General features: G+C 33.5%; 3 protein-coding genes across 3 annotated transcripts in view; 2 read left to right on the top strand and 1 right to left on the bottom strand.

Moving 5' to 3' along the window:
* LOC126874938 (growth hormone secretagogue receptor type 1) overlaps positions 1–9,325 on the bottom strand; it is a 79,355-nt gene extending 70,030 nt beyond the window's left edge. Inside the window, exon 1 of the mRNA XM_050638152.1 lies at positions 9,194–9,325. The gene's annotated coding sequence lies outside the window, so the exon portion shown is untranslated. The remainder of the gene's footprint in view (positions 1–9,193) is intronic.
* LOC126874498 (uncharacterized) lies at positions 9,250–24,680 on the top strand. Its single transcript, XM_050636699.1, has 8 exons — positions 9,250–9,967; positions 11,180–11,287; positions 12,014–12,159; positions 14,138–14,300; positions 15,315–15,471; positions 20,341–20,490; positions 21,709–22,147; positions 22,651–24,680. The coding sequence occupies exons 1-8, from the start codon at positions 9,748–9,750 to the stop codon at positions 22,885–22,887; spliced, it is 1,620 nt and encodes a 539-aa protein (XP_050492656.1). The 5' UTR covers positions 9,250–9,747; the 3' UTR covers positions 22,888–24,680.
* Positions 24,527–26,506, top strand: part of LOC126873164 (eukaryotic translation initiation factor 3 subunit A) — a 41,200-nt gene continuing 39,220 nt past the window's right edge. The window contains exon 1 of the mRNA XM_050633893.1: positions 24,527–24,679. Coding sequence (XP_050489850.1) covers positions 24,658–24,679 — 22 coding nt within the window. The 5' untranslated portion in view covers positions 24,527–24,657. The remainder of the gene's footprint in view (positions 24,680–26,506) is intronic.

Genomic DNA, 26,506 nt, shown 5'->3' with positions numbered 1-26,506 from the left:
GTAAACATCTTCGTTCATTTTTTAAATGCTATACGTTTGATTATGTTATCTTTTTTATGATAACACCTTACCTCGCTCGCATTTCACAATGAAAAAAAGAATCGTATGCAGCATACGTGTGGCATACTACACGAGTCTCAAATGGATGCCTGTGTGAAGTTGGCCCTCCATTGCCAATTACCATATTTTTGTTGTTGTTGGAAGTTGTTCTACATTGTTCCAGACGAAGAATGATTTATCTCGAAAGTTTTCAGAAACAACGCCAAAAAAGTAATTTTCTTACCAGCTCTCCATTTAATGAAAATCCAACATATAACAGTTATTCTAGGTTATTCTAGTTGTTCTAAACATTGTTCCAAAGCATTATTTCAATAACATATTTAGTTTAATAAATAATGTGAATACACTGTATCCATAAGACAATGTTCAGTTTTCCTCATTTTGACAATAATAATACAATGTAAAGAGTTCTTCTGTTAATAAACATATTTACGTCTTTAGAACAACCCACAACAAAGCTTTGATCACCGAAATACGAAAACAAGGATGATTTTATTCTCGCGTAGTAGTCGAGGTGCAGCGTTGAAATTTTTGTCCTGGCTTGTTCTAGGGATGTAGATGATTGTTCCGAACAAGCAAGCCTGGAATAATTTCCATTCTCGAGAAACCTAATAAAACGTCGTCAACAGGCGGCGTCAATGCAAAGGTAAAGTCACTGTTGTATTCGCATTCTGGTCTTCAAACTTTTGTTCTGGTTTGTTTTAGAGATGTAAGTACGTATTCCAAAAGAAGAACTCCTTACTGTTACTAGACTATTATTGCTATTGTCGTCGAAATAAAGAAAAGTGTCCAGTCCATTGTCGCATGGGTGCGACTTCTCACGTTATTTTTTAAATTAAATATGATATGGAAGTAATATTTTGAACTAGTGTTGTTAACACTCTTGGGCCGAAGACGCGAATTTGCGTCTGTCATACTTCATGCGGTATCCTATAAGAATTGTAGCTACTGTTAAATAAAACAGTAAAAAAGCAACGGATGTTATAAACAAAATGTTACGAAAATGTTTTTACATTACATGCTTGCATAATACGAAACCGTTACCAGTATATTAGATATAATATTGGTCGCTTTGAATCTTCCTCAATCGCCCTTTGGAAAACACCCGCGAATTCAGGCTATATGCTTGTGAGAGCAGTTGGTGCTCAGATTGTTAAAATGAGCTTTGAGCCTTGGTCTTTGAGAACTCAAGCGGCAATTTAAGGTCGTGAAAGCTAAAACTCTTTGGGTTCAAGCCTCGAGCTGTAAGAGCTGGGAATCTTCAATGCTTGAACCTGCGAATTTGCTGTTCATATATACTATTCTTTGTTTTCTTATACACACTGTTCTCTACCATTAAATTCTGTATTGTTTATCAATATAGTAATATATAGTAATATATGTTGTATATATATAATATATTATATTATATTATAATCTATTATATATATAATAGATTGCAATATATATATTATAACATATTAATATTAATTAATATTATAATATTGTATGTTGTATATATAATATATTATAATAAATTAATATTAATTAATATTATAATATTATATGATGTATATATACAATATATTATATTATATTATATTATATTATATATATACTATTCTTATATATTATATATACTGTATATACTATTCTTTGTTTCCTAATACACACAGTTAGAATATGTGTAGAATATGCTATTGAAGAATTTGATCTCGTGAAGAATATTACAGCCATTGTAACAGATAATGCTGTAGCTAATTGTAGATAAAATCGTCATTAAAAATTAATGAAAATCATAACACATATATCCTGTATAGTTCGCGTTTAAAATATAATTGCTCAAAGTGCTCCGAGGAAAATTGAAAACGAAATTCATGAGATATCCAGGCTTGTATATTTCATTGTATTTCTGCAAAAAGAAAACCAATGCTTGAAGAATGTTGCAGTTCAGTAAATATGAAGCATTGAGCTCTTATCAAAGATATTCCCGTTCGATGGAACTCAATTTATCTAACGTTAGAACGTGCTATTCAAATGAAAAAAATTCTTAATTATCCACGAGAAGAAAACACAGAATTTATTGAATACTTTACATATTTATAGTTGGAGCAATACCGAAACAATTACAGAATTTCTTAACAGATTTAATGACGTCGCAGTTATTTTATCAAAGTCGAGATGCCCAAGTACATGCTATGCACATGTAATTATTCACATACTATTACAGCGCATATCTAGTTCTAAAAAAGACAGTGTAAGAAAATAAGTATATGTCGAGTCTTCGGAATGACTTAAGCGAATTTGTTGAATATCCTCGCATAAATAGCGATTATTATATATATACATATTAATACATCACAGGAATCTAAAGATACGATTCCACTCACATGCTGGAACTATCGGAAAATGTCGTTTCTAACCGCAAGCCAGTCGCTTTGAACGAACATTTTCTACAGCTGGTGATTTAATTACAAAACGAAGGAACAGAATGAGCAACCCAATAATTCAGGCTTCTATATGCTTAAATTCTATTTTTAATTCTAAATTTTACAATCTAATACAAATAAGAAACCACCGGATGCTTATTGATTTCGTATAATAAAAATTATTGATATCACCAAATTACTAGCAATTTATTTATTATTATATTATTTATTTACATAACACTCAAGGACAGCTTCTATCTGTTCAATTTAGCCGGTCAAAAATTTCCTGCGGTTGTTATTGAAACCTCTGTAGATAAATCGTTATTCCTTTGGAACGATGTAGAACAAACGTAGAACAGTTTGGAACAACAAACAAGAATTGGTGATTTAAAAGATGCGTTGCTAATTTCATACACATTGAATGGACACGATTCTGAGAGTCCTGTCTCATAGTAAGCTCTCGGCGAGTATTCTACTGTCCGCCTGAAAGTAAAAGTTCTCAAAGTGGCTCTCAAATGGACACACAATTCGGCAGTACTCTCGAGACAAACTGTCGGAAGAAACTTTCAAATGGACGCTTGCAATTAGCATAACGTCAGATAGCACGCGATCGCCACTTGCGACTACACGCAACTTTGCTTCAACGTAGATAGGATTCTCTATAAACGTTAAATGTCTGCATCTGGACACATGCACTTCCAGCATTTATTGGTACTTGTCGTCTACCTAAACGAAAGTTTAACGAAAACGTCTAACGAAAAGATAGTGTGTAGTGTGTACTTAAAGAAAATGTATATTTTGAAACGGAGCTGCTACCACCTTGAATTTCACTGCTATTAGAAGAGAATGAAGAAGATGAGAAAATTCTTTGAACAATTTTAGTGAAAAAAGAGATATATAAAGCAAATAAAAAATATATGCAAAAATGAAATTATGGGGAAGGTTATTACAATATATTAATATTACGTTTATTCTATCCTTAGTCAATGATCTTACGTAAATGAATAAATCTCTTATTTCTGAGGGATTTCAGTTAAGAAGCATTGAAGTACAGTTTACATGTATAAGCATAATATTATAGGAAAAGATCAGATTCAAGGTAAAACGTAAGCAAACACCCACCTTCGCCGTGGTATTCGACGTATGTTTAATCCTTAACCAGTGGCGATATATCGACGATCGGTTACGTCAAATGTAGAATCCTAAAGTGATTCGAACTACGACGTATTATTGATTTTTCGACGGTTAACTTCAGTGCAAAAGTTTACTGCTCGCTTTTAAATAGTAATTTGGATGATAACTTAATTTAGATAATAACATGGCTAATGAATAATTAGATAATAATTAATGGCTAATAAAATAAGTTTCATCGTAATATAGGATGATTTATTGTACGATTTTATTTAAAACAAAGCTGTGAAGTCAAAAGAGATTAGTTTCTGTTAAATTTCTAACTATACCGTCTAATATGAAAGATTCCATGCGTTATTGTAAAATTACTTTAGTCATAGGAATTATTTTTTACTAAATTTTTCAACAACAGTTTTAATCGAATCTTTAAATCTATCAAAGTTTTAGCTCTCTATCGAAATTCAGCTTTATTTTCACACATATTATATGTCTAAAGGATATAACCTAAGAAACACGAAGTGGTACTCCACTGGGGGTAGCGACCCACATGATAATCAAACAGCTAAAAAATTCTACCAAATGTCCAAATTGGACAAATTGTGAATGTGAAATATTAAATAAAAAAAAATATTATATGTCTCATTACAAGGTTACCTACTTCGACTATAAATGTCTAATTTTCTAAAAGGAAAAGAAAATTGAGATTTCTTAATGTCAAATATCCGGATCCTTAAAAAGACCAGTTGAAATTTCCTAAACTTAAACAGCTAATTTCCCACAAAAAATGTTAACTGTCCCGACCTCGAGTGCATAATTTGCTAAGAAAGTAATTTAGGTCTCTTAGTCTCAAATAGCCAATTATTTGACTTCTGAAATTCTTAGAAATTTTCTACTAAAAAATTTAACTTCACTTTCCGGACTTCCAATATACTTCATAGTCACGCCCCTTTCCAAACACTATATATGCAAATATTTGATTTTTCCGAGTAGCATGGCATTTGATATTCTTCGGCGTAATTCGAACAGGAAAACGAAAGAATTTCAAACGAGCAAAGAAATCACACACATACACAAACAAAGAGGAAGGACAAAAAAAAAAACACGATGAAACGAAAAAAAAGGATCGTATCCTATTAATATGAAAATTCACATGGGCGTATAATCTGATGAAACTATCAGTGTCTATTGCGAAATAACGGAGGTAACACAACTTTTTACACTCATATTGTCGATTTTCCTCTTTCATCTTATACGCTTGTTTAGCACATGTTTGCAAGTCTGATTTCGATGAATCTACCTTAAACGCATTTGATATGCAATTATACATATAGGAACTGTTTTTTATAAAGCGTCTAATGAATAAAATATCCGAGTTGTTTGCTTTTTTCTTCGTTCCGGAGATTTTCTGTGTTATTATTGAATGAAAACTAAAATTATTCATTACGATTTTCCAATATACATTTATTTCGATTATCGAAATTATTTTCGATACTGATTTGAAAATTTGAAAATTCAGAATTTTATAATAGTTGAAAATTTGGGCAATTTGGAGAAGTATTTTATTTATCGAAGAAATTTCTATGATATTATTAAATCTAAATCAGAATTATTTATTATTAAAATTAACATTTGTCGAATTTAAACAATTTGATCGATTTAACTAGAGAAATGTATAGAAATACGATATAAAATTATAGAAATTTATTGAACTAAAAATCTAAAATATTATTTTTAAAGTTTTCAATTTAATACTCGTCGGCAGTTTTAATGCTGAGAATTGAAAGATACGTATATCGTACTAAATATATGGTGTATGCTAGACGAGAGTGTGGAAATATCGGTGAGTTAAATATCTAATATATGGCTTTGTTTTATACCGACCTTTTTTTATGCTGCTCTGTTTCAATCCAATTAAGTAATCTGCAACGAGTCACAATTTTCTGCTGAAGTGTTTGACAAAAGTACGTCGGTGAAAATTCTACACGTTTTTTGTTATAAATTTCTGAAGTGAATAAGAAGTTATGAGTATTACTTTAACTTGTCATTGTCCTTCCAGTTTTTGCAATATGTCTAGGAGATAGTTTTACTCTATAAACGCAAGAAAGCAATTTTGTCATCGTAACACGTTGATTGTCACGACACTCATATTCGGGTGTCAGCAAAGTTTCTGGTCGGGCCACGTAACCCATATTCGGGTGTCGCTTATTTGACTACTTGCGAAGGATCGTCGTAGGTATTTGAAAAGATATTCCATAATAATAAAACTGTTGAATTGTTATAAAAGTAATACGAAAATGGTTTATTAAAAAAATTATTTAGAATGTAAAACTAAGAAACAAGTTTTCAATTTTTCTTTTCGACATTGTAACGAATTAGGGCAGAGATTTTAAGTTATACCGTTCGTTGCTCGGCAAAGGTTCAAACTGATCTTGTAGAAAGTGGAGAGATGTGAAACAAATGCGAAGGAATGGAAACAAAAGAAACAAGAGATCATTTTTGAGACCACCACTTGGGCGACTCGCATTACTAAAATATCAATGGGAGCACCTAGCAGAAAACGCTTGGTACTACTGCACGCGTGACCTGACGGAGATTTCTTTGAAAACACGCGTGGCAGTCAACGTGTTAATGAAATAGTTTTATTATATGTACTGAAGGTTATGCACTTAGCGTACTCGTCGGGTAATACCGGTCGAAAGGAACCGGGGCTTCTCGATCGGTACAGCCGATTAGGGGAGATTTTTCATTATTTGGGAGCTCCTTTTTCTTTTCAGACGCCTTGTAAGTGGATTAGAAAATCAGATAGAGAAAATTGGGCCGAATTGAATCTTTTTTCCTTAAGATTACATTTATAAAGACTTCATTCTTGTACTTTTGTCTACTTATATGCAATAAATAAGTTACGTTATCAAATCTATGTTATCAATAAACCAAATAGTCATGTTATTAATACTTCTATAAATAATTTTATCTTTTTCCATTTATAAAGTCTGGAGGAAAAAATCGGTATTACTCTATAGATGGGATAATTATCCCATGGGATTATTATGGGATTAATTATTATTTCTTAAATAAAATTTTTAGTAAATCTGACAATCCAAGCCTGTTTTTAAGCGAACAGTATTTGCCCATTCTGTCCTACATGTCAAGGGATAAAAAATGCATGTTCTTAATATGTGGAAAATAACGTGTTCTTCAATATCCGTATAGATAAAAGATATTAGAAGTTTTTAATTATCTTAATTACGCGGGGTGCATTATCTATACCACTGCACGTATATTAATTGTTATTTATTCATATCCTATGCATAAGTGATCGTATGCAATTTGAATTTAACTTAAAACATCTATCTAGAGCTCGTGTCTCTGACATTTTACAGTATGAATAATTTAAAGATACTGTTGAGAATTAAATACAATGTGAACTAAACTACTGATTATGGAAAAATTCAAGTTTTATTGCAGTCTGTAATTAAATTCGCATGTTATATTATTTTCGCTAAGTTTTAATTATTTCCTTAATTGTATCTATACCGAGCTTCTGGCTAATTCTTGTCAATTTTTAATTCTAACCTAAATATTTTATCGTTCTAACCTCAATAAAATTCTAATCTGACCTTTAAATTTTCGAATTTTATGAAACACACAGTGATATTCCAAAATAATTTACCAGTATAGACATTCATGAATTCCTACTTATTTATATTCTTCAGATTGAAACGCTGCTGAAAGAAATCTGCTTGAGATCTTCCTTATCTACTGAAATTCGAATTGCAACCTTAATTCTGTATTGTAATTCACTGGTGATGTATCATGCGATGCAAAGCGTATTGAATATCCGTTCATGTATGAAAAGGAACGTTTAGAAATGACGTCGAATCGCGATGGAAGATGCATTCTAATCAAGCGTCGCGGTTATGCAAGGGTGAAGTTGTGCAACTAGGATTTGCAATCTCGATAGTCCCATACGCTATGCTAACGAACTTAGTTACGATTGATTATGGAGGTTCTCATTGTACGAAACTTTCACCCAAAAGTAGCCAATCCTACATTATTATACTTGTCAGTTACACTACGCTACATAATATAATATTTGGTAACATAGAATATAATGTGATTAATAGAATATAGAACCTGATAGTATATACGAACGTTAAAATAGATAGCTCTAAAATAAGAAATAAATAACTAAAAGAAAATCATTGGTGGAGAGACGTAGAAGAGAAGCATAGCTGAAAAGGGTATTTAATTTGATCACATACGAATAATAGTAATGGAAAGGCGGAGAGGAAAGATACATATGAAGAAAGCATTTAATTCTATTATATATAGTTGACGAGATGTTAAATGAGGCATTTTGTATCTGTAATTGTCGTATCGACTGTGTAATATATATATTCCGTTGTTCAGTTTGATATATTTTCTATGTACACAGGCGAAATTGTGCATCACATTATGTAAAGCTGCTACAACAAAGCAAGAGGGTTGTAGAAGTTTTCCGCTGTAACGTAATAAAGAAACAGGCTTCGAACGAAAGGAACAGTGAAGCAATAGTTTCGCGTAATAGGTTTCAACTCTTTGTAACCAGTGCTTTCTGTAGTCATGAAAGATTAAAGTACCTACACAATCGATTGTAATTTCTACTTGTACGGCGCAAGAAAATGTATTTATAGAACGTAAAGCAGGAGTCCTGAAATAAATGTAGAAAATAAGAAACCAATATATATTAAGCTTAGAAGAAAATTGTAGCCTGTTAATAGAAAATTGTATAATTTACGAGATAGATTTGCCCAATATTAATTTAAAATACGAGTAGTTTCTTGGTTTCGAATGTTCCGTTACACCAATGAAATATAATGACGCAGTTTTAAGTAAAGAAAAAAATAAAATTTAACCAATCTAATTTTTTAAACATGATCTTCCGTATAATCAATAATATGTATTCTACACAGCAAGCAATTACAAAATATATAGTACGAGATGTTTCACTCAAGCCGAATAACTAGATAAATTCCTAATTTTTGTTAAATTAATAGCTTGGTGAAATACATTGACCTCGTCCGGGTATCTTCTACAGAGACGTGTTAAAAAAAAGAAACGAGTATTGACATATAAAGAAATGTCAACAATCTTCAATACGAAGTATATCCTTTTCTCATTGTCACATGATAGTGCTTTGATATTGTACGTACAAACTTTTCTCCACATGTTAATCGCTTTGTTTTCTCTTTGGTAGTAATTTTAATTGAGACATTCAATAGAATTGACACAGCCTGTATACACGTATTAATATAACGTTCTACATAACATTCTATTATAAAACAAATAAAAATTCAATCTTCAAACAGTTGAAGATTATATATTGCCATAAAAGATTATATATTGCCAAGATCGATTTAAACGAAAGTAAATAAATGAAATAAAATGAAGGAAAATACAAAATATTCGAAGTTGTCATATTGAACGATGTTAAGAAGGGTTGATACGTATAATAGCAGGATTGAAAGAGGAAGAGGGAATAACAAGGTCGTCTTGAGAACACCTGGCGCGTGGTTATTGGGGCCTAAAACCCTAGAAATTCGCCTAATACATACCGTATTGGCTTCCTTATATAAAGCTTCCGTTTTTCACTATCAAGGTCCACAGTTCGAGGAGAAGCTGCTGAAGAACAGGCTACGGCTGCCCTGTCGCGATTAGCTCCCAGCGATCTTCGCCCCCGTAACGAGAGCCTCGCACTGACGTTCCGTCATTTTTCTGCGCGTCCGCGTCGTTTCTTGCCGCGTACCATAGTTCAGTGACGACAAAGAGAGCGATTAAAAAGAGAGGAAGAAAGACATCGTTCACGCTGCAAGATTTTACGGTGTATTCGGTACGAGTGTTTCGTCCGTCAATATTCTGTAATTATTGCGAGCTAAATCTAAAATTACGAAGATATAGAAGAAGGGAAGAGAATCTAAGAAAAGTCGGAAGAAACAGGGAGTTGAAGATATTGAAAGAGGAAATAGGACAAAGATGAAGAGATGTAACGTAATGTAAAACAATGAAAGATTAGAATACAACGTAACGAGAGATTTAAAAGTAGCAAAGGGAAGGAAAGTGGAAAAAGAAGAGCAGAGGCGAGAAGAGAAGAGATACGAGAGGATTTAGAATGGGGAAGATGAGAGCTTTGCTGATGATAATCGGCATTATTTACGCGTGTACCTGTGGCGGGCGTACGGAATGTGGAAATCACGCGCAGATTTCGCTGCTGACAAGCATCCACGATGATGCGTCCTGCAGGAAGCTATCCGCTAGAGGTGTACTGCTGTACGAAGCGGCGAAGCTACTCACAGAGATTCACAATAACAAGACAGCTGGCTACGATATCGGTAAACAAGAGAAATATTATTTCGACTTTAGATTTTCACGATGATTAAACCGATTATACGTTTGTGATCTTGTCTTTTTATCGTCGCGGGGTAATAAGCAGGGACAGAAGAAGATGCTGAGCGAAGAAACAAAAGGATATAAGAAAAGAAATAGCGTAAAGGAGAAAAAAGAAACGATGTCAAGGAAACATTCCTGATACTTATCCGAGCAGAATAGATTAGACGTTAATATATATCGTATAATAGCTTGGTTGTCTCCGGTGTTGGGTAATATCGTTTCGAATGAATTGTTTCGCAGGTTTTTGACTTTCTATTCTTTAGTTTTGCTCGGAGCGATTGTAGTCATAGAGAACGGAGATTTCCTGTTATCTTTTGCGTGGAACGTTATCCAGTCTCCTTGGACATTTATCAGATAACGAATATTCAAGCGAATGGGTTCCAAAACAGAGAAACTCCGATTTTGCAGGACTAATGATCGCTGAATTTTTAGGTCGACAAAATTCTGTGAAAATTCAACGTATCGTTATCGTTAGTTCAATTCTATCGAGGAGAATGAATTCCAAAGTATACGGGTTCCAATTTTTGAAAGTTGAAAGCGCATATTTCCTAATTTAATTTTTCATGTAGCTTTATGTGGAAACTTAATACAATCGGTCGCGTTACAGTGGGCAAAACTGCAGGACTAAAGCCTGAAACTCTTAGAATACCCTCTGGATATAGAAATGTCGAATTCTAGAATTAAACATCTCATTAATATAAATAACTTAATGCCTCAGTTGGATGGCCTTCTATAAAAGCTAAACGCGATTAGGTTTGACATATTAAAGCAAACAAGGCTGAAATCTTGAAATTCCAGCACTAAATCCTAAACGTTAAATCAGAAAGCTCGGAAACTTCAGTTTCCCCATATTTGCCCTTCAAGACATTCCCTAACTTTATTTTTCAAACGAATAACATTCTATTATAGCTTAACGCGATTAGGCTTAATATGCTACAGCAAACAGAGACCAACTCCAATTGGAATCCAATCTCCAAATCCTGAAACCCAGAATCTGAAAGTCTGACAACTTCTATCCGTAAACGTGAACCCGCCATTTTAATTAAGATCATTCCTTAACTTAATTTCTCAATCGAATAGCGTCGAGTGAAAGCTCAACGAAATGAAATCGTGTTAAGGTGAATAACTGAAGCATGGCTTCTACTATTTTGCAGAAGTGACTGTTGTGGACACGTGCGATAGCATAACCGGCGCTCTGAAAGCAGCGATGAAGGCTCTCGTGGGGGCAGACACGAGCTGTTTGCAACCGCCCTACTACTTAGGTAAACGCAACAACTTGGAACATCGATCATGAGATTTTCCTAGTTGATACTTAGCCAAAGAACGATGTTTCGTACGACGTGTCACGATTCCCCCGTTTCCATTGCTGCAATCCCCTTCTGTTTGCGCTGCTTCAAGCGCACACATAGCTCGTCGCTTGGTTAGTCGCGAAATCGTGAAGCCGAGATCGAAGAATTTACGATCGTGACTCAAATACCTGTGTTTTATCACCAATAACGTTTCACATTCCTTCTTTTTTTTTTTTCTTTCTTTCTTTCAATCGTATTAACGTTGTAAACAACTACGTCTAAAGATCCTCGCATTTGTCCTTTTATTTGATTATTTGTTTGCAAAAACGGAGCATACTTTGTGATCGTCAAATTTCTTTAGCAATTGACTAAGAAGCTAAATTTATCATTCTTATGTCATCGTATTTATAAAACATACGTTGCTCTTTCATTTTTTCAAAAGCTATAAGTTATAGTGGTTTTTAAGATGCCATTAAATTTCCTAACATGAAACAGTCATAAAGGGATCGCTTATTTTCATCATAAATGCATATAAAATTGAGTTTTTAAAAAATAACTGTACATAGAAATACAGCTGCGCAGGCAATTCTATTGCGTTGGCAATAAGTAATTGTGTTATTAGGTGATATTGACAAAATCCGCGATCACTTAGTTGCCAACCCAATACTTCGTTCTAAGTTGTGTTACTTTGTTGAGTAGGAATTATCGGGCCAGACACTGCGACAAATGCGGAAGCCGTACACAAGATAACGTCAGTGCTGAAAGTGCCGCACATCGTGAGACGAGAATCGAATTCTCCGTACCTTCATCATTTAATGAAGGAATCCGATTCTTATCTAGTCCAGGTGACTAATTGCTTATTATAATAACCTTCGCATAACGAGATTAATTGATACAATGACGTCCATGACCATTACAACACGTACATCCTATCTTTTCCAATAAAGGCAAAAATATTAAATTATTACATTAATTATGAATTAAAATATCTGATAATGCGTAACTACTATTGATGCTGCGTCACGTAATCTACGCTACATTCCATGTATCTTTGCGATGCTAAACTATAAATATCAGCCAGATCCAGGGTCGTTCGCAGCGTTCTTTTCCATGAGGATTAATTCCAGTTAGATGACATTTAGGAAATGTTTGAAGTTTCTTCGTAAAATCAGGATATGGTATTCTTAATGAAGTAGAAACGTAGTTAGTTTGCTTTCGAAAACTTGGCTAGTAATAAATAATAGTAAACTGGGGTCATGTAAATGTTAATTCACGCGACTTACTCTATATATATATATATATATATATATACAGGGTGGTTGGTAACTGGTGGTACAAGCGGATAAGGGGTGATTCTACGCGAAAAAAGGAGTCGAAAATATAGTATAAAAATTTTTTTATTTTTTTTTTAATTTTTCCATCGAGACAACGATCTACAGTGAGATCCGTTATAACGTACCGCACGCGTACCGAGCGAAAATTCAAAGCCGATTTTCTCGGAAACAAAGCTTCAAACGAAAAATTTTTATTCTATATTTTCGACTTCTTTTTTCGCGTAGAATCACCCCCTTTCCGCTTGTACCACCAGTTACCAACCACCCTGTATATACAAAATACATATATATACAAAAATATTGCACCATTACATATATATATGTAGTATCTTACTACTTCTTCCTTTTTTTCTATACGTGAGGAAATCCTCATGGACAGCTCCCCTCCCGCTCTATGGAAGCGGTGGAGTAGTGTCGGAATAAACCGACTAAAACCCCACAGTGGATCGCCCGACGCTCAGCTGGGATGCCCCGGAACCTCTTTCGAATTACTGCCGGAGCAAAGTATCTTGCTACTACAATTAGTTTATTTACAATAAATAGATTAAACAGATGTTGATTAAACAGGAAACGATGGTTGTTTAACGTGAACTAATCACGATAACGTATTATAATTAAGACAACTAAATAATTAATTTGCAACTCTCTCCGACAACGCAATTTGCATTCTCTGGCTTCCCAACTCATATTGCCGTTAATTCGTTTATGTCCCCTAATAACCCCTTGTCTTTTATCTTAGCTTTATATCTTTTGTCTTAGCCCCATCACGCACATGCTCCGCAACCGCTTGTTTATAATTCGCCCGACGCCCCCCAGGTCCCTCGACCACAATACTACATATATATATGTAATGGTGTAATATTTTTGGAAATTAGGCGATCGATCCGTGAAACTCAAGAATCGATTTTCTAAGTCTTCTTGCGTATCTCCTCAAAAACTGTCCGCTTCCAACCCCTTTTCTCTTTCCCCTTCTAACTCTTAATTTGTTTTTCTTCTTCTTTGTTCAATCTTCGCTTCTCGAAATCCTGTTTTATTCTCTGTACTAAATGCCCGTCCTTCTTTACTTATATCGTTCGACCAACTCTCAGTAAACACAGGGAAAGTCAAACCGTCGGTTGGTGTTCTAAATTCTATAGAATTTACATATATATTATATATTATACACGCATAATTGCAAATTCAACGACGCGAAAATAAAATTGCGGTTACGTGTTACTTAATCCTACTCGCGAACACGTGCTTTCTAATCGTTATTTCTCGCAAATTTCATACGAATCTTATGAAATAACGAAGATTTAAATAGAATAAATGTGAAAAGTATTGAAATTTCGTATTACCGAGTTATTGAATTATTGAGAAGTGGTAAAGTATTCTCGTACAAAAATGGTGATTCTTCCAAATTATGATCTGTGGCAAATTAATGAAAGCAGATGGATCATTGTAAAGGAATTTCAGATCATCGCTGACCAGACACGATTTTCTGTTTCAGGGCACCTTGAAGGTCGTGGAAGAACTGAAATGGAAGTCGTTCACATTGGTGGTGAACGCGGATGAAGATGGCGAGGATGATGCTCAAAACATTGCTAAAAAACTGACAATAGCAGCCATTAGGAAGGGTCTGTGCGTTTTGATCGATGACGGCGATCAAGACGGTGAGATTGCCAATTTATTGAGTTTATCAGGACAGGATTATCGCTATATGAAATTAAATCAGAATAATTGCGATAGAATTGAGTGGTAGAATTGAGAAATCGATAGTAGACACGGTGGAACAGATAATAGTATGAAGCATCTATTCTATTAGAGTATTCTAAATGTTCCAGGATGTAACAATTTGAAAATTCAGAAACTCAGAAATTATATAATGGAAAAACAGAATAGGAAATGGTGCGGCCCATCAATCTCGATGATCCTGAAATATATTGTCAAAGTCATCATCGCTAACAATTTTTTCCCGTGTGTGCTACTATCGCTCAGTCTTAGGTTTCGGGATATTCATAAAAAATTTCATTTAAATCCAGTTTCATTTAGTCTTCACTGCGCTCTTTATATAGGCTAAATTTATCTTATCGATACTAATTGCATTTCATATAAATAAAAAATAGATAAATTAATAAGTTATAGTTTGGCTGAGATTAATATTCTTTATACGTACTACCAAACATATTTTTGTGTATGACTTACATGCTAAGACGTGTTTATCACTAGGTTACGTGTGGGGGACATTTATACACACGTATCTGCTGACTCTAATTATTAACATGTACGTGACGTGTTCTGCTGAAAGACAAGACGTACGAAACAGCATTACTGCAGAATAACTGCATTTCCCGATATAATGACAGAGATGTTTCTGGTTAGATAATATTAATTATAACATGAAGCAACGAATCTACTAATTGTAATTTGGAATATATCTATTTATTACTAATTAGCCTTGATTCAAATAAAAATTCTAAGAAATACATAGTATTAAAAGTACATAACTAAGACCGCGATGGTAATACGCATAGGAAAAGATTGTTCGGCACGATCACCTTAATAAGATATTTTAAGGCTATCGAGATCGGTGGAGAGCATCCTTTTGTAAATAATTGCTAAATTTTAACATTTCCACCTCTGATAATTCACAAGTTAGGAAATTCGAAAGTTTGAATATGCAACAGACTTGACCTCGCACATCGTGCATATTGGAACGCCGCAAGACGAATTCTTCAGCAAACCGGTGAACGCGACCGTTCTGGTCGTCAGCGAAGGGCATCTCGAAGAACACCTGAAGCACATCAACTCGACAAACGCTATACTGCTTCTAGAAGACTCCAGGTAATCAAACGTGCCTCTACCTCCCCCTGCGCACTAATTGAAACCTATTTTCAATTCAAGTCATCTATGACCTTCGAGCTTATTATAACTCTCAACTAACCTTCTCTCTCTACTTTGAAAAAATCCGGAACACATCCTCAAGAATCTTAGGATTTGTTATGCGCCATTCCTCTGTTTCACATAGGCTTCAACAATTAAATTATTATACTGCTCGTTAATCAGATTCCGCCACGAGTATGCATCTCACATCTGATTTCCTTATCTTATTACACGTCTTGCTTCTCGAAACAATTTAATACAAGTCTTTTTCGCATTGTAAACACAGTCGATTGCAATGCTCTATGAGCAGAGGGTTTCATAATTGCTCACCAAGAATTACTTGATCTAATGGATTTCTCGTCAATTTAAGTTCGCCATATGAAATCATCAATGATCAAACGAACAGTTCTTTTCGCATATTCTTGCACCGACCAATCTTAATGCACCATTTCGTTACTATTTCGGCGTTGTGATTATAAATCTAAATATTTCCATTTCTAACTCGTATTTGTCTTCTAGCTAATAGTTCTTCGGACCGTGTAGACTTCTTCCCTTCGTTATCTTGAATCTAAATTTACTGTTCTTCAATTAACGTCTTTTAATCTATATTGTATAAAATTTTGATTTTTGACCTTTTTCTCTTTTCTGTTTTTTGTAAGTTGCTATATCCGATAAATACATGTCGTTGTAAATGCATTCTAATGGTTACACCTTATAAATAAATAAATAAATAAGAAAATAAATAAATAGTAATTAAGATTGTATCGAAAGCTGACTCATCACTAATGCTATTAAATCGTTAATTAAAATCTTCAATATATCAGATCTAAGGTCAAATAATTTTCCGAGTATTACGTATTATTCTTAAAAGTCCAAAATATCTTAATCGTTACCTTGATAAATCCGATTACAGAGGAAACGAAAGGAACATAATTTTTTGTCTGACAATTACAGTCGAAACCAATGAAACCATTCCGCTAATTTCGAATCGTCGAAAACAATTAAGTGTATTTATAGAACTTGATTATCAATTAGTGATTCACGCTGCCAACACATTGAAAGACAAATTAAACTGGAATTGAAGATTCGTTCTTGTACACAATGCATAATTCATTTGATATAACGGGAAATCGTTTCTACTTGATTGAAATTCGATTACACAATTTTATTATAAATGGCTTAACGCCCATCAACTCGCACTTTCAGTTGCCCAAAAGCTCTTTGCTGTAAACGTCGCTTTAAATCCTCGTTCAATTCGCATATTTACAAAGAGAAATCACGTTCGTTCTCCACGCTGAACGTTACAATGTGCACCACAATCGTTAGACTTTCCACGCGTCATTTGTTCGACTGGACCTTCATCGACTCTCTGATTCATCTAACCGACGCGACATGACGATTCATCAGAATTCCATGTCTAGTGATGTCTGGTATCTAGCATCTATGAAAAAAATGTAAGAAAACCAAGTTTCCAATTTGAGAAAAATTTGTTTCTTAATTATTGAAATTTCGGAGCACAGAAAATTCTGTCGATCTAAAATTTAAATTTTACTATTTTACATAAATTCTGTCTCTCCTCAGGTACACGTAGATTATATTAACCGCATAATTTGCAAAAGTTGAAATGGTCAAACACTTATTTTTCAAATCTTCAAATATAAAAAAATCTATTGACCCTATAAAATAAATTAATTTATAAATTTTACAACGTTCCCTTTTACGATCGTCTTAATCGTATAAATTATTTAAAACCAAATTTTACGAATCCACTTTGACGATCATAGAAACGTTCGTCGACCCTAGAAATTAATTTAATCTAAATGGCGTTTGCGATCTTCCAAAGTATCGACCGTGTCAATTGTGTAACTCAGAAATGTCGAAGTTGCATAAGTTCAACCCGAGAATTACCGATCGTATCGATCTATCACAGTTTATCTCTCACTCACGATCATTCGTGAGCAAACGGTAGCCATGCTGATCTATTGTTGCGTAATACTCCGCCTATTAATACAATAGCATATTTTTTCTCTCTTTCTCTCCCTTTCTCTCCTCTCCAAGTGTCATCACAACAATGGAAATCCTGCGTCGACGTCTGACTCATACAAACGCACGTAACAAAAAGCTTCAGCAGATCGCGTGTTGATTGTGCAGACTTCATACGAGTTTACTGTTAAGCATAATTAATGTGATCGTAAATATCGTGTACGTAACCAGTCGCTGGATTCAGGAAGAAAAAGGCGGGACAAAAAATTAATTACCGTACGGATCGAACTTCCAACGAGTTAGTTTCCTGTTGCCACGATTACACTGATTCTTTTTCTTTTTTTTTTTTTCTTTTATTGTGAAAATTAAAAATGCATCTTCATCCAGCAGGAATCAATGCTGCGTTAATGCACCAATTCATTTGCAATTTTGTTTAATCAAACTGCATCACTGAATTCTGTTTCTTAACATTCTAACTACGATAGAGGATTGCAAGAATTCGTTTAATATTCTTTTCGTTACGGTTTCACACGCTTACATTTATTAGTTGTATTTGCATTTTGAACAGTATATGTGTATGATAACTACGTTATCCATATTAATCAGATTTATCACGATAATTCATCCCTTATATAATAATTTTTAATACAGCAGTTAAAGCATAATGCAGCAATAACTAAAACATAATAAAGCAACTATCACACGTTTTTACAGTATGCGCTAGAACATTAGTGAAGTGACTAATCAACCAAGATGAGATTAAAAAATACACGCGTAATTGCTCCTTATCTCTAAAAAATTATTCGCGTATTATAGTTTTAGTACATATAATCTGTTATCTCGCGATAAAGCATCAGCGTTAGTGCTAGGTTCCGAAGGGACGAGGAAACAATTTTTAGGAAACGAAGCAACAAATTAAAAATTAACATAAAATAAAAATAAAGATAAAAATTGTTTTTCGATCGAATGAATTACGCTTATGTTCGCACGCTATTCGACAGATTGTGTCACCGAGACGCATTTTACATTCAATGTATCGTCATTATAGCGGCAATCTGTTATTCATGGAAATAAGCCTAATCGTGCAATTAGCCTTTGCATATAATATCAGGATAATAGACAGCGATTAATAGAAATAGAAATACAAGCAAACAGCACGCGACCACACCGAGTTCATTAGCACCTACCTATCTGACGTTCTGTCACCTAATTATTGACTGTTACAATTGCAAATTCTACCGCTATATTCTATCATTACTCAAACGTCGTTCTGGTCGATTGTATTTTATATTTACATTTTATTTCTCTTTAATCTGTTTTCAATTGACTCATCGTATATATTTACTGTGTCCTTAATAGCAATTAAATTCTGCCACCCATTTTGTATTTTCTTATATATATATAATTATGTATGTATAATTATGTATATATATATATATATAATTATAATTTCATATAATTTCTTAAATATAATATAAGAAATATAGAGTAATATTGAGGTAAGATATAATAATTGAAAAATGAAGGGGAGTTGTTTTTTAGTCAAAGACGGATTGTCAAGGACGTGATGTAATTGCTTATATATATGTTTTTATTGGAGTCATGAAAATTACACGATAATAAAGATATTAGAAATAACAATGACTATATATACGTGAGATGTTGCATTTAATTTTCACAGATTTAATCTAAATAATGCACTCATAAAAAACGGGATATTCCATGAAGATCTTCCAGAACATAAAGTCTAATTTACGCTGGTAATCAAGGACATATAATCGTAATTTAATAATCTTATTCTGATTTTCGTTATTAAGATCGTTATATGTTAAATTAGCGTTTCCGTAATTTAATCATTGCTATTAATCATTCACTCATACCTGTCAGAAACTTCTACAAAAAGGAAATTTAACTCGATTCTGGAAAAAAACATATAAGTATACTTTATATGATTAGATCTTAAAATGCATAATAAAAATTCTAGGAAATATACAATCCTATTAAACACGAGGAACATGTTGATATTAAAATCTCTGTATGTAACAAGTCAAATATACCAAATATCCAAACAGGGCCCCATTTATACATTTGAAGGCCCATTTTAAAATGTGGCCCCATAAAGAATGATGTATCCAAATATTCTATAATATACACACACATGTATACAGAAATATTCTATTAAGTTCCTCTCATGAAATCAGACAACTTTCATATAAACAATTTTTCAAATAGAACAAATAAAAAATTCGAAGAAATTATAATTATAAGCATTTCTCATATATGTATATTACTCTATATTTCTTATATTATATTTAAGAAATTATATGAAATTATAATTACAAACATAATTATATATATAAGAGGTGCTTATAATTACAATTGCTTCGAATTTTGTATTTGTTAAACAGATAATAACAGTGTAAATATATATTGAACATATGTATATCTAAATCTATATATTAACCTACTATACCCAAATTTATATGTTGGGTTGAGCAATAAATTCGTTCACATTTCACTGGTGAGTTTTTGTAGCCTTTAGAAGAATGCTATAAAAATATTTGAAGAATGTAAAAATATAAAATATACGTCTCTGAATTTTTTAATGGTAGATATATGTACGTTAATAAAGAAATAATAATACTAAAGAGGACTCGGTAGATCTTATGTGAAAATTATAATAACGTGCTCTTTTAGGAACTCGTGAGTGAACTTATTACTCAATCTAACAGTACGTATTATAATATATAATTGCATGTATTATAATATACGTATACGTAGATTTTATATGAAAATACATAAAAATATATGGTAGAAAAATTCCGTGAACTTTTCTTTTCTTTTTAGGAACGAATTCCCAGGATTAGAAGCAAGGGTAGAGAAGTCGAAATGGTGGTCGAGCAAAGATAGCGGGAAATACGACTCGGAGGAACTGAGGGAAGTTAGATGGCTTGAGGACGCGATAAAGGTGTATGCGAAAGCGTTAGACACGCTGTGGTGAGCATGACCATTTGATTACTTGTTAATCGTCTGTTCCCGTGAAAAAATTGCAAAATACACAGTCACCCATGGCATAAATTCGCAGCATCTAATTATGTAAGAAGCAAAAAGCCAGCCAAGATAATCAAAATATGCTTATACTTTACATCTTCAACAGTGGAAACGTCGTTACGTAGTCGGTCGATTCAAAATTCAAACAGACGCTCGTTTTTATCAGTCACATATTTATGAACAACTATCATTAATAAGCGGTACCTGTTATTTACGATTATTAATTTTACGAGTCATGTATGAACGACAATGATCAATAAATGATACATATTATTTACGATTAAAGTATTAAATATTACTTAGGATTTTCTATAACATTGTCTATAGAGATTAATACAATACAGCTGATTCGAAATTGATGAGACACCAATAGTAATTTTTTTTATTTCGATAGATCCTTGATGAAAAACAACATAACATTCTCACCTAACTTTTTTCCGAAATTTCGATATTATGAAATACGTGAAGATCCCACATTTTTCGTCAGTAGTATACAATGTATAAATACAAATACAACATATTAATAATAACATTGGTGTAAGCATTCTAATCTAAAACTTGTATTTAAATCTTTCGCTATATTTAGAGCAAAATTAAAGTATCAGAGTTTGATCTTAATGTCGAATTTAACCGATAACGTATTAATCATTATCGTATCCATCAATTTGCTCATTTTACAGAGCAATTTTCATGGAATGCAAATCGGTATAAATTAAGATCAATTTGATAATCTTGAAACACGATTCAAGCGTTAGGTAGCTTGTCAAAGTTTATTTTATCAATTCCTTTTTCATTCTCTTGTAAAAACAAGATCTATCGTATATGGAACAACGTATAATTAGATTAATTAGTCGGCAGGATAATTATCGAGTTTGATCGAATCAAGCGTTAATTAGAGAAATTTCAACGACGTGCTACGAATACCACGACAGAAATTATTTCCGTTCGTTATACGGAGATCTATCGACGTCTATTTATAATTAATTAATGATAAATTATATATATATATTAATAACTTAATTATAATAATTTTTTATTATAATTGACAAATTGAAAAGTTGATATTCCAAACCTATCTTTTTCCACTTTGTATCAACAATATCTCAAAAGCAATCTAACCTGAACGCTTTGTCGTTCTGAATGAACCGTTTGACTTGCTTGTAGCAAGAAGAAGAAGTGCAAGAGCCAGGTAAACGCCGTCGACTGGAACAACGTTGTGTCGAACGTAATCGCGGGTCACGCGAAAGAATCGCAATCAAGTGCTGCTTCTCTCGAGCTATCGATGAAAGTAAAGGCCTCGGATCTACAGACAATAGGCACGATCGTCGTCAGCAAGAACAAGGTAAAATTACATTGGGGCGACGACGATGACAACGATGACGACAAAGACGACGATGATGAAAAGGATGATGATAAGGATGACGATAACGAGGATGATGAGGATGAAATGCCTAAAGCGTTCAAGAAGTTGATCAGTAAGGAAAAAGGGATGAAGACTGGCTGTGCTACCACACCGAAGGAGATTAAAATGTTGCACGAGAACGACGACGAGACTGCTCAGGTTCTCGTTTCTGAGATAGATAACACCGAGTGGTGGACCATGGTTAGTCATTTGTTCAGTTATTAACCTACACCAGTTGTTCTGCAATTCTTATTTAGGGTTTCATTATTCGTGCAGTCGTTGCTCAAATTTTTCACACTCGGCAGATGACTGTGCATGTTAATGAGCCAAGCCTCGTTCTGATCAGTCAAGTAACTTGAATTTGACTAATCTAAATTGAGTTTTATTTACTTGAATACAAGTGGCTTGACTTCAGGCTTATATTCGTATAAGCGAAGCTAGTTACTTTGAAGTTATTTCGACCTAAGTAACGTAATTCCAAATAGACGCGTAATAGAAAATGGACACCTATAATGGCATATGTCTATCGTCGACCTAATATATAGCCTTGTATACAAGTCTTATTGTAGGTAATTAAATTGCAAGTTTCCCTAATGAGAAATCAGACACAAATTATGGGATATCGTAGAATAATATTCCGATAGATTGTGACAATTAAGATAAAAGAATGAAATTGTTATTGATTATATGATATAACGATATAGGTTGGCACGGTAAGCGGCGTCGGTGTGGCGATGTTCGTGGTCGGGATCCTAGCCGTTTACGTGGTCTACACAAATATTCGTGGTCCAGTGGCACCGAAAAACGCTCGTATCGAAAGAGACACCAGTCTGAGAAGAGTTGGTAGCGACAGGGAACCACCTGTCCGTACCCAAAGACACCAACGTACGTTGCAGAGGAGGGACAGTAACAGAAGCACCATTTCAGAGAAAAGCGTCTGACGGGATTTTTCGATGGCAGGCAATCTCGAAAACTAAAGCTAGTCACACACTTAAACGAATCGAATATTTCGATAACGCGATATCTTTTTAGTTTTGATTGATCTTGAGTCGCCTCTAATCGGTTTGAATCGGTTTGAATCGGTTTGAATCGGTTTGAATCGGTTTGAATCGGTTTGAATCGGTTTGAATCGGATTGAATCGGTTTGAATCGGATTGAATTATTTTAGAAATGATTTACAGTGCTGCGAGTGATTATAGACTCAAACACATTGTTCATCCTTTCTTCATTATTTCTTCAATGTCTGCAAGAAACCACTGATCATGTCTGGATATGTTCAATGAAATTGTTTTTGTAACAGGTCGATCGAACGCTATAGAATATCAAGAGTTATCTCATGACGAAATTTCATAACCGAAATAGCAAACAAGGAGATAATTTTTCAACAATACAATGCTTCCATTTATACAGCCGCCACTACAAAAAATTGTTGCCCAGATTTTGGAATAGAATTATTACCATGGCCAGTATTGAGTCTTGACCTGAATCCTATCGAGAACCTGTGGGGGATTCTAACAAGTATGGCCGGTTATTCAAAACGAAGCTTTAAATAAGTTAATAGATAACAGAAGTAATAGAAAATAAAGAGAAATCCACTAAATATTGAATGAGAACGTAACAAAGTTAACATCAAGTTTATATTTTTTCATAGCCGAAAACGTAATTTTAAGAAAACGTTTAATTTTCTACAGATTTCTAAAGAAGAAAAATTGTACATGTCGTATCTCCAGTTTTATATGACAATATGAAATTATATAAAAGACTTTGCCAATTTTTGTTTTAATATTATGAAAAATCTAAAAATGGGCTTGGGCTTATAATTATTCACGGCACTGTATGTTAACACAGTTAATACATTTAGTATGATGTCGATATGTGTATCGAAGTGGAAGAAGCTCTTCAGTGACGATGTCGATACGCGTGGACAATACTTTTTTTTTTCTCAGAAATCTGACGTGTGTTGTAGTCACTTTTTAAGGAAAACCAAGTGAAAAATGTTGTTTTTAATATTTTTCAATGCGGAATATAGGAATCGACTTCGTAAATCGAAATATTCTCCATTTAACGTGTTAAGGTAGGTTTAGGACTAACAAGCTTGTCTTGATTCTTCTTGATTTGAAGTGATTTGTTCGATTAAATTGATTTTAGACGGATTTGTTCAATCGAATTTCGATTGATTCTCTATTCGATTGATTTGTTTGAGATTCGGAATGGTTTGACAACAGTCGTCATTTCCATTTGCAATCGATGCAAACCAACTCAAACTCGGTTCACTCGGTTCAAATACGTTTAAATCGGTCTAAATTCGTTCGAATCGACCAAAATGCTTTCAATTTCCGATCTAGTCACTTTCAATTTAGTTTCACTCGTTGGAAAAAGATTCAATTTCGATTGGAACAAGTGTACGACTGGCTGGTCCTCAATTCAACCTAGCGCGTCATATTTCGCGGAAACTTTCAACAAGCAACCTCAATCTTTATCGAATCGATGGAAAACCTCAAATATCAGCAAAATGTCAACAAGTTGTCTGTTTGCTTTTACCTTCTTGTGTCTCTCTCTGTCTCTCTCTCTCTCTCTCTCTCTCTCCCTTCCTCTCTCTATTTCGAAAGAAAAATGGAATGAGTACACACTGAAAATACTTTCTTACAAAAGAATAGTTTATCCTTTAATCCTCTCACTGCAAAATTACTGGAAATCGTTGGAAAATCACTATGTTGGCATATATAGAAACAAGTTTAAACCATTATTCGGTGTCTTCAAACTAACTTTTAAAAAAAAAGAGAAAAAACGAGAAAAAACTAAAAAAATATTAGACGAAAATGTTAAAAATATTAATTGACAAATAATATCAACTAAAGTACTCATATCAACCAGAAACTAAACTTTAGTTACTAGGCTCTAGTCACTAGACTCTAGTCTACTCGATTGTCCATTAACATGTTCACTGCGGTATAGGACATATAGGCTCCGTAACGAACTTTCCTTCTGGGTAGCCCCTTCTTCATTAAACTTTTCCTATTTGCGTGGCTACTATTTCCTTCATTTTTCAACATTTATCAACGATACAAAAATTAACTGAGTCTTCGCAGGGTAAAGTAACATAATACAGTTGTAAATCATAAATCGCCCAATTAGTGCGAAAAATTTAACGATTGTAACGATTTGTTGTACGAGGCTTATTTGTCACGTACCGCTAAGAATGGAACAACGCTCCTCGTTATCAACAGATGGCCACTATTATATTGTAGTATATTTCATAAGTCTGTCAAATATGGAAGTGCAATACGAAACATATGTCGAAAGAAGTGCGGAATTACGGAAAGGACAATATGGTCATTCGATCGAAATTGCTACGGGTCACTGTTGCCCCGTATCGCCAAATACGAAAGTGCATTATGTAGCCTATTTGTCCTGTACCGCGAAATACGATAGTCTTTTAAAAAAGTGAACGCCGTAGTAAACGTGTTAAGTGTCCGAACACTTTAAACGATTTGTAGCAATAATAAACGAATATTATTGAAATATATGAATTAACGATAAACATTACCAAGAAATACTGGTACCATCTTTGCCACTAGATTCGATGTTATACGGATAAAAGGACTGTATAAACGAAGTACACAAGTGCCAAGTAACTAGAGTATTATTATTATTATTATTATAGGTATTTGAATCATCGAAATAAAGACCAGTACTATACATCTTCGATATAGGTATCAGATAAGTATGCATGAATAAAAGGAACTGTTATAGAAATAATGAATTTAATATATGTAAGTAAAAACGATTGCTCTTATTACTTATCACAAAATTGTTAAGTTTTCTCCTGAGAACTGCTGACTGTTAATAAATTATTATGCTCATACGCAGCAGTTGCTTACAATTTAATAAATTTCAAACTTTAGGGGAACGATGTTTCATAGAGCTTAATAGTTCCGTTTGGATTTCACCACAGAGTCCTGTGTAAATTTACATTCACGATGGCAATATGACTTGTATGTAAACGCTCGAAAGAATATTTCAATTTTAACATCGTACAATTACGTAAATTTCTGTATAAGCATATGAAGACGTAAATATGTGAGAGATAATACAAGCTTAATGGCACCTGCCGTGAGAATCGATGAAATTGCCGTTGAAGCTGAATGAAGTCATCTCTTTATGGAAGAAGTTTCTCGAATCTTTGAAATATTTCAACGATTGTATCCTGTACTATCAAACAATTAGGAAAGCATTAAAAAGTTCTGATAAGAAGTTCATGATCTTGTTACACTGTTCAAACATTTGAATAGAATACCACATCTTCTTTAAAGCTACTTAAAGTCCAATATCCCACTTCTCGTGACCAGATTGCGAATTTTTGTGTAATTTCATATCTTCATTGACGTTATTAATGAAACGAAAATTGCATAAAAATTAATTTTCCTTATTAAATGTTACAACAAGCATTTCGAATATCTTTTACCTTTCTGCATATTATGTGCGCTTTGTACATTCCTAAACTTTTAAATTTCGCCTAAGTGCATAAAAATCCACTGTGCACTCGTAACTTTTTCGTTC

Source organism: Bombus huntii, chromosome 1, assembly GCF_024542735.1.
Source record: "Bombus huntii isolate Logan2020A chromosome 1, iyBomHunt1.1, whole genome shotgun sequence".
Taxonomy (NCBI): domain Eukaryota; kingdom Metazoa; phylum Arthropoda; class Insecta; order Hymenoptera; family Apidae; genus Bombus; species Bombus huntii.
The sequence above is the reverse complement of the archived record's forward strand: the minus strand, read 5'-3'. Positions and strand labels throughout refer to the sequence as shown.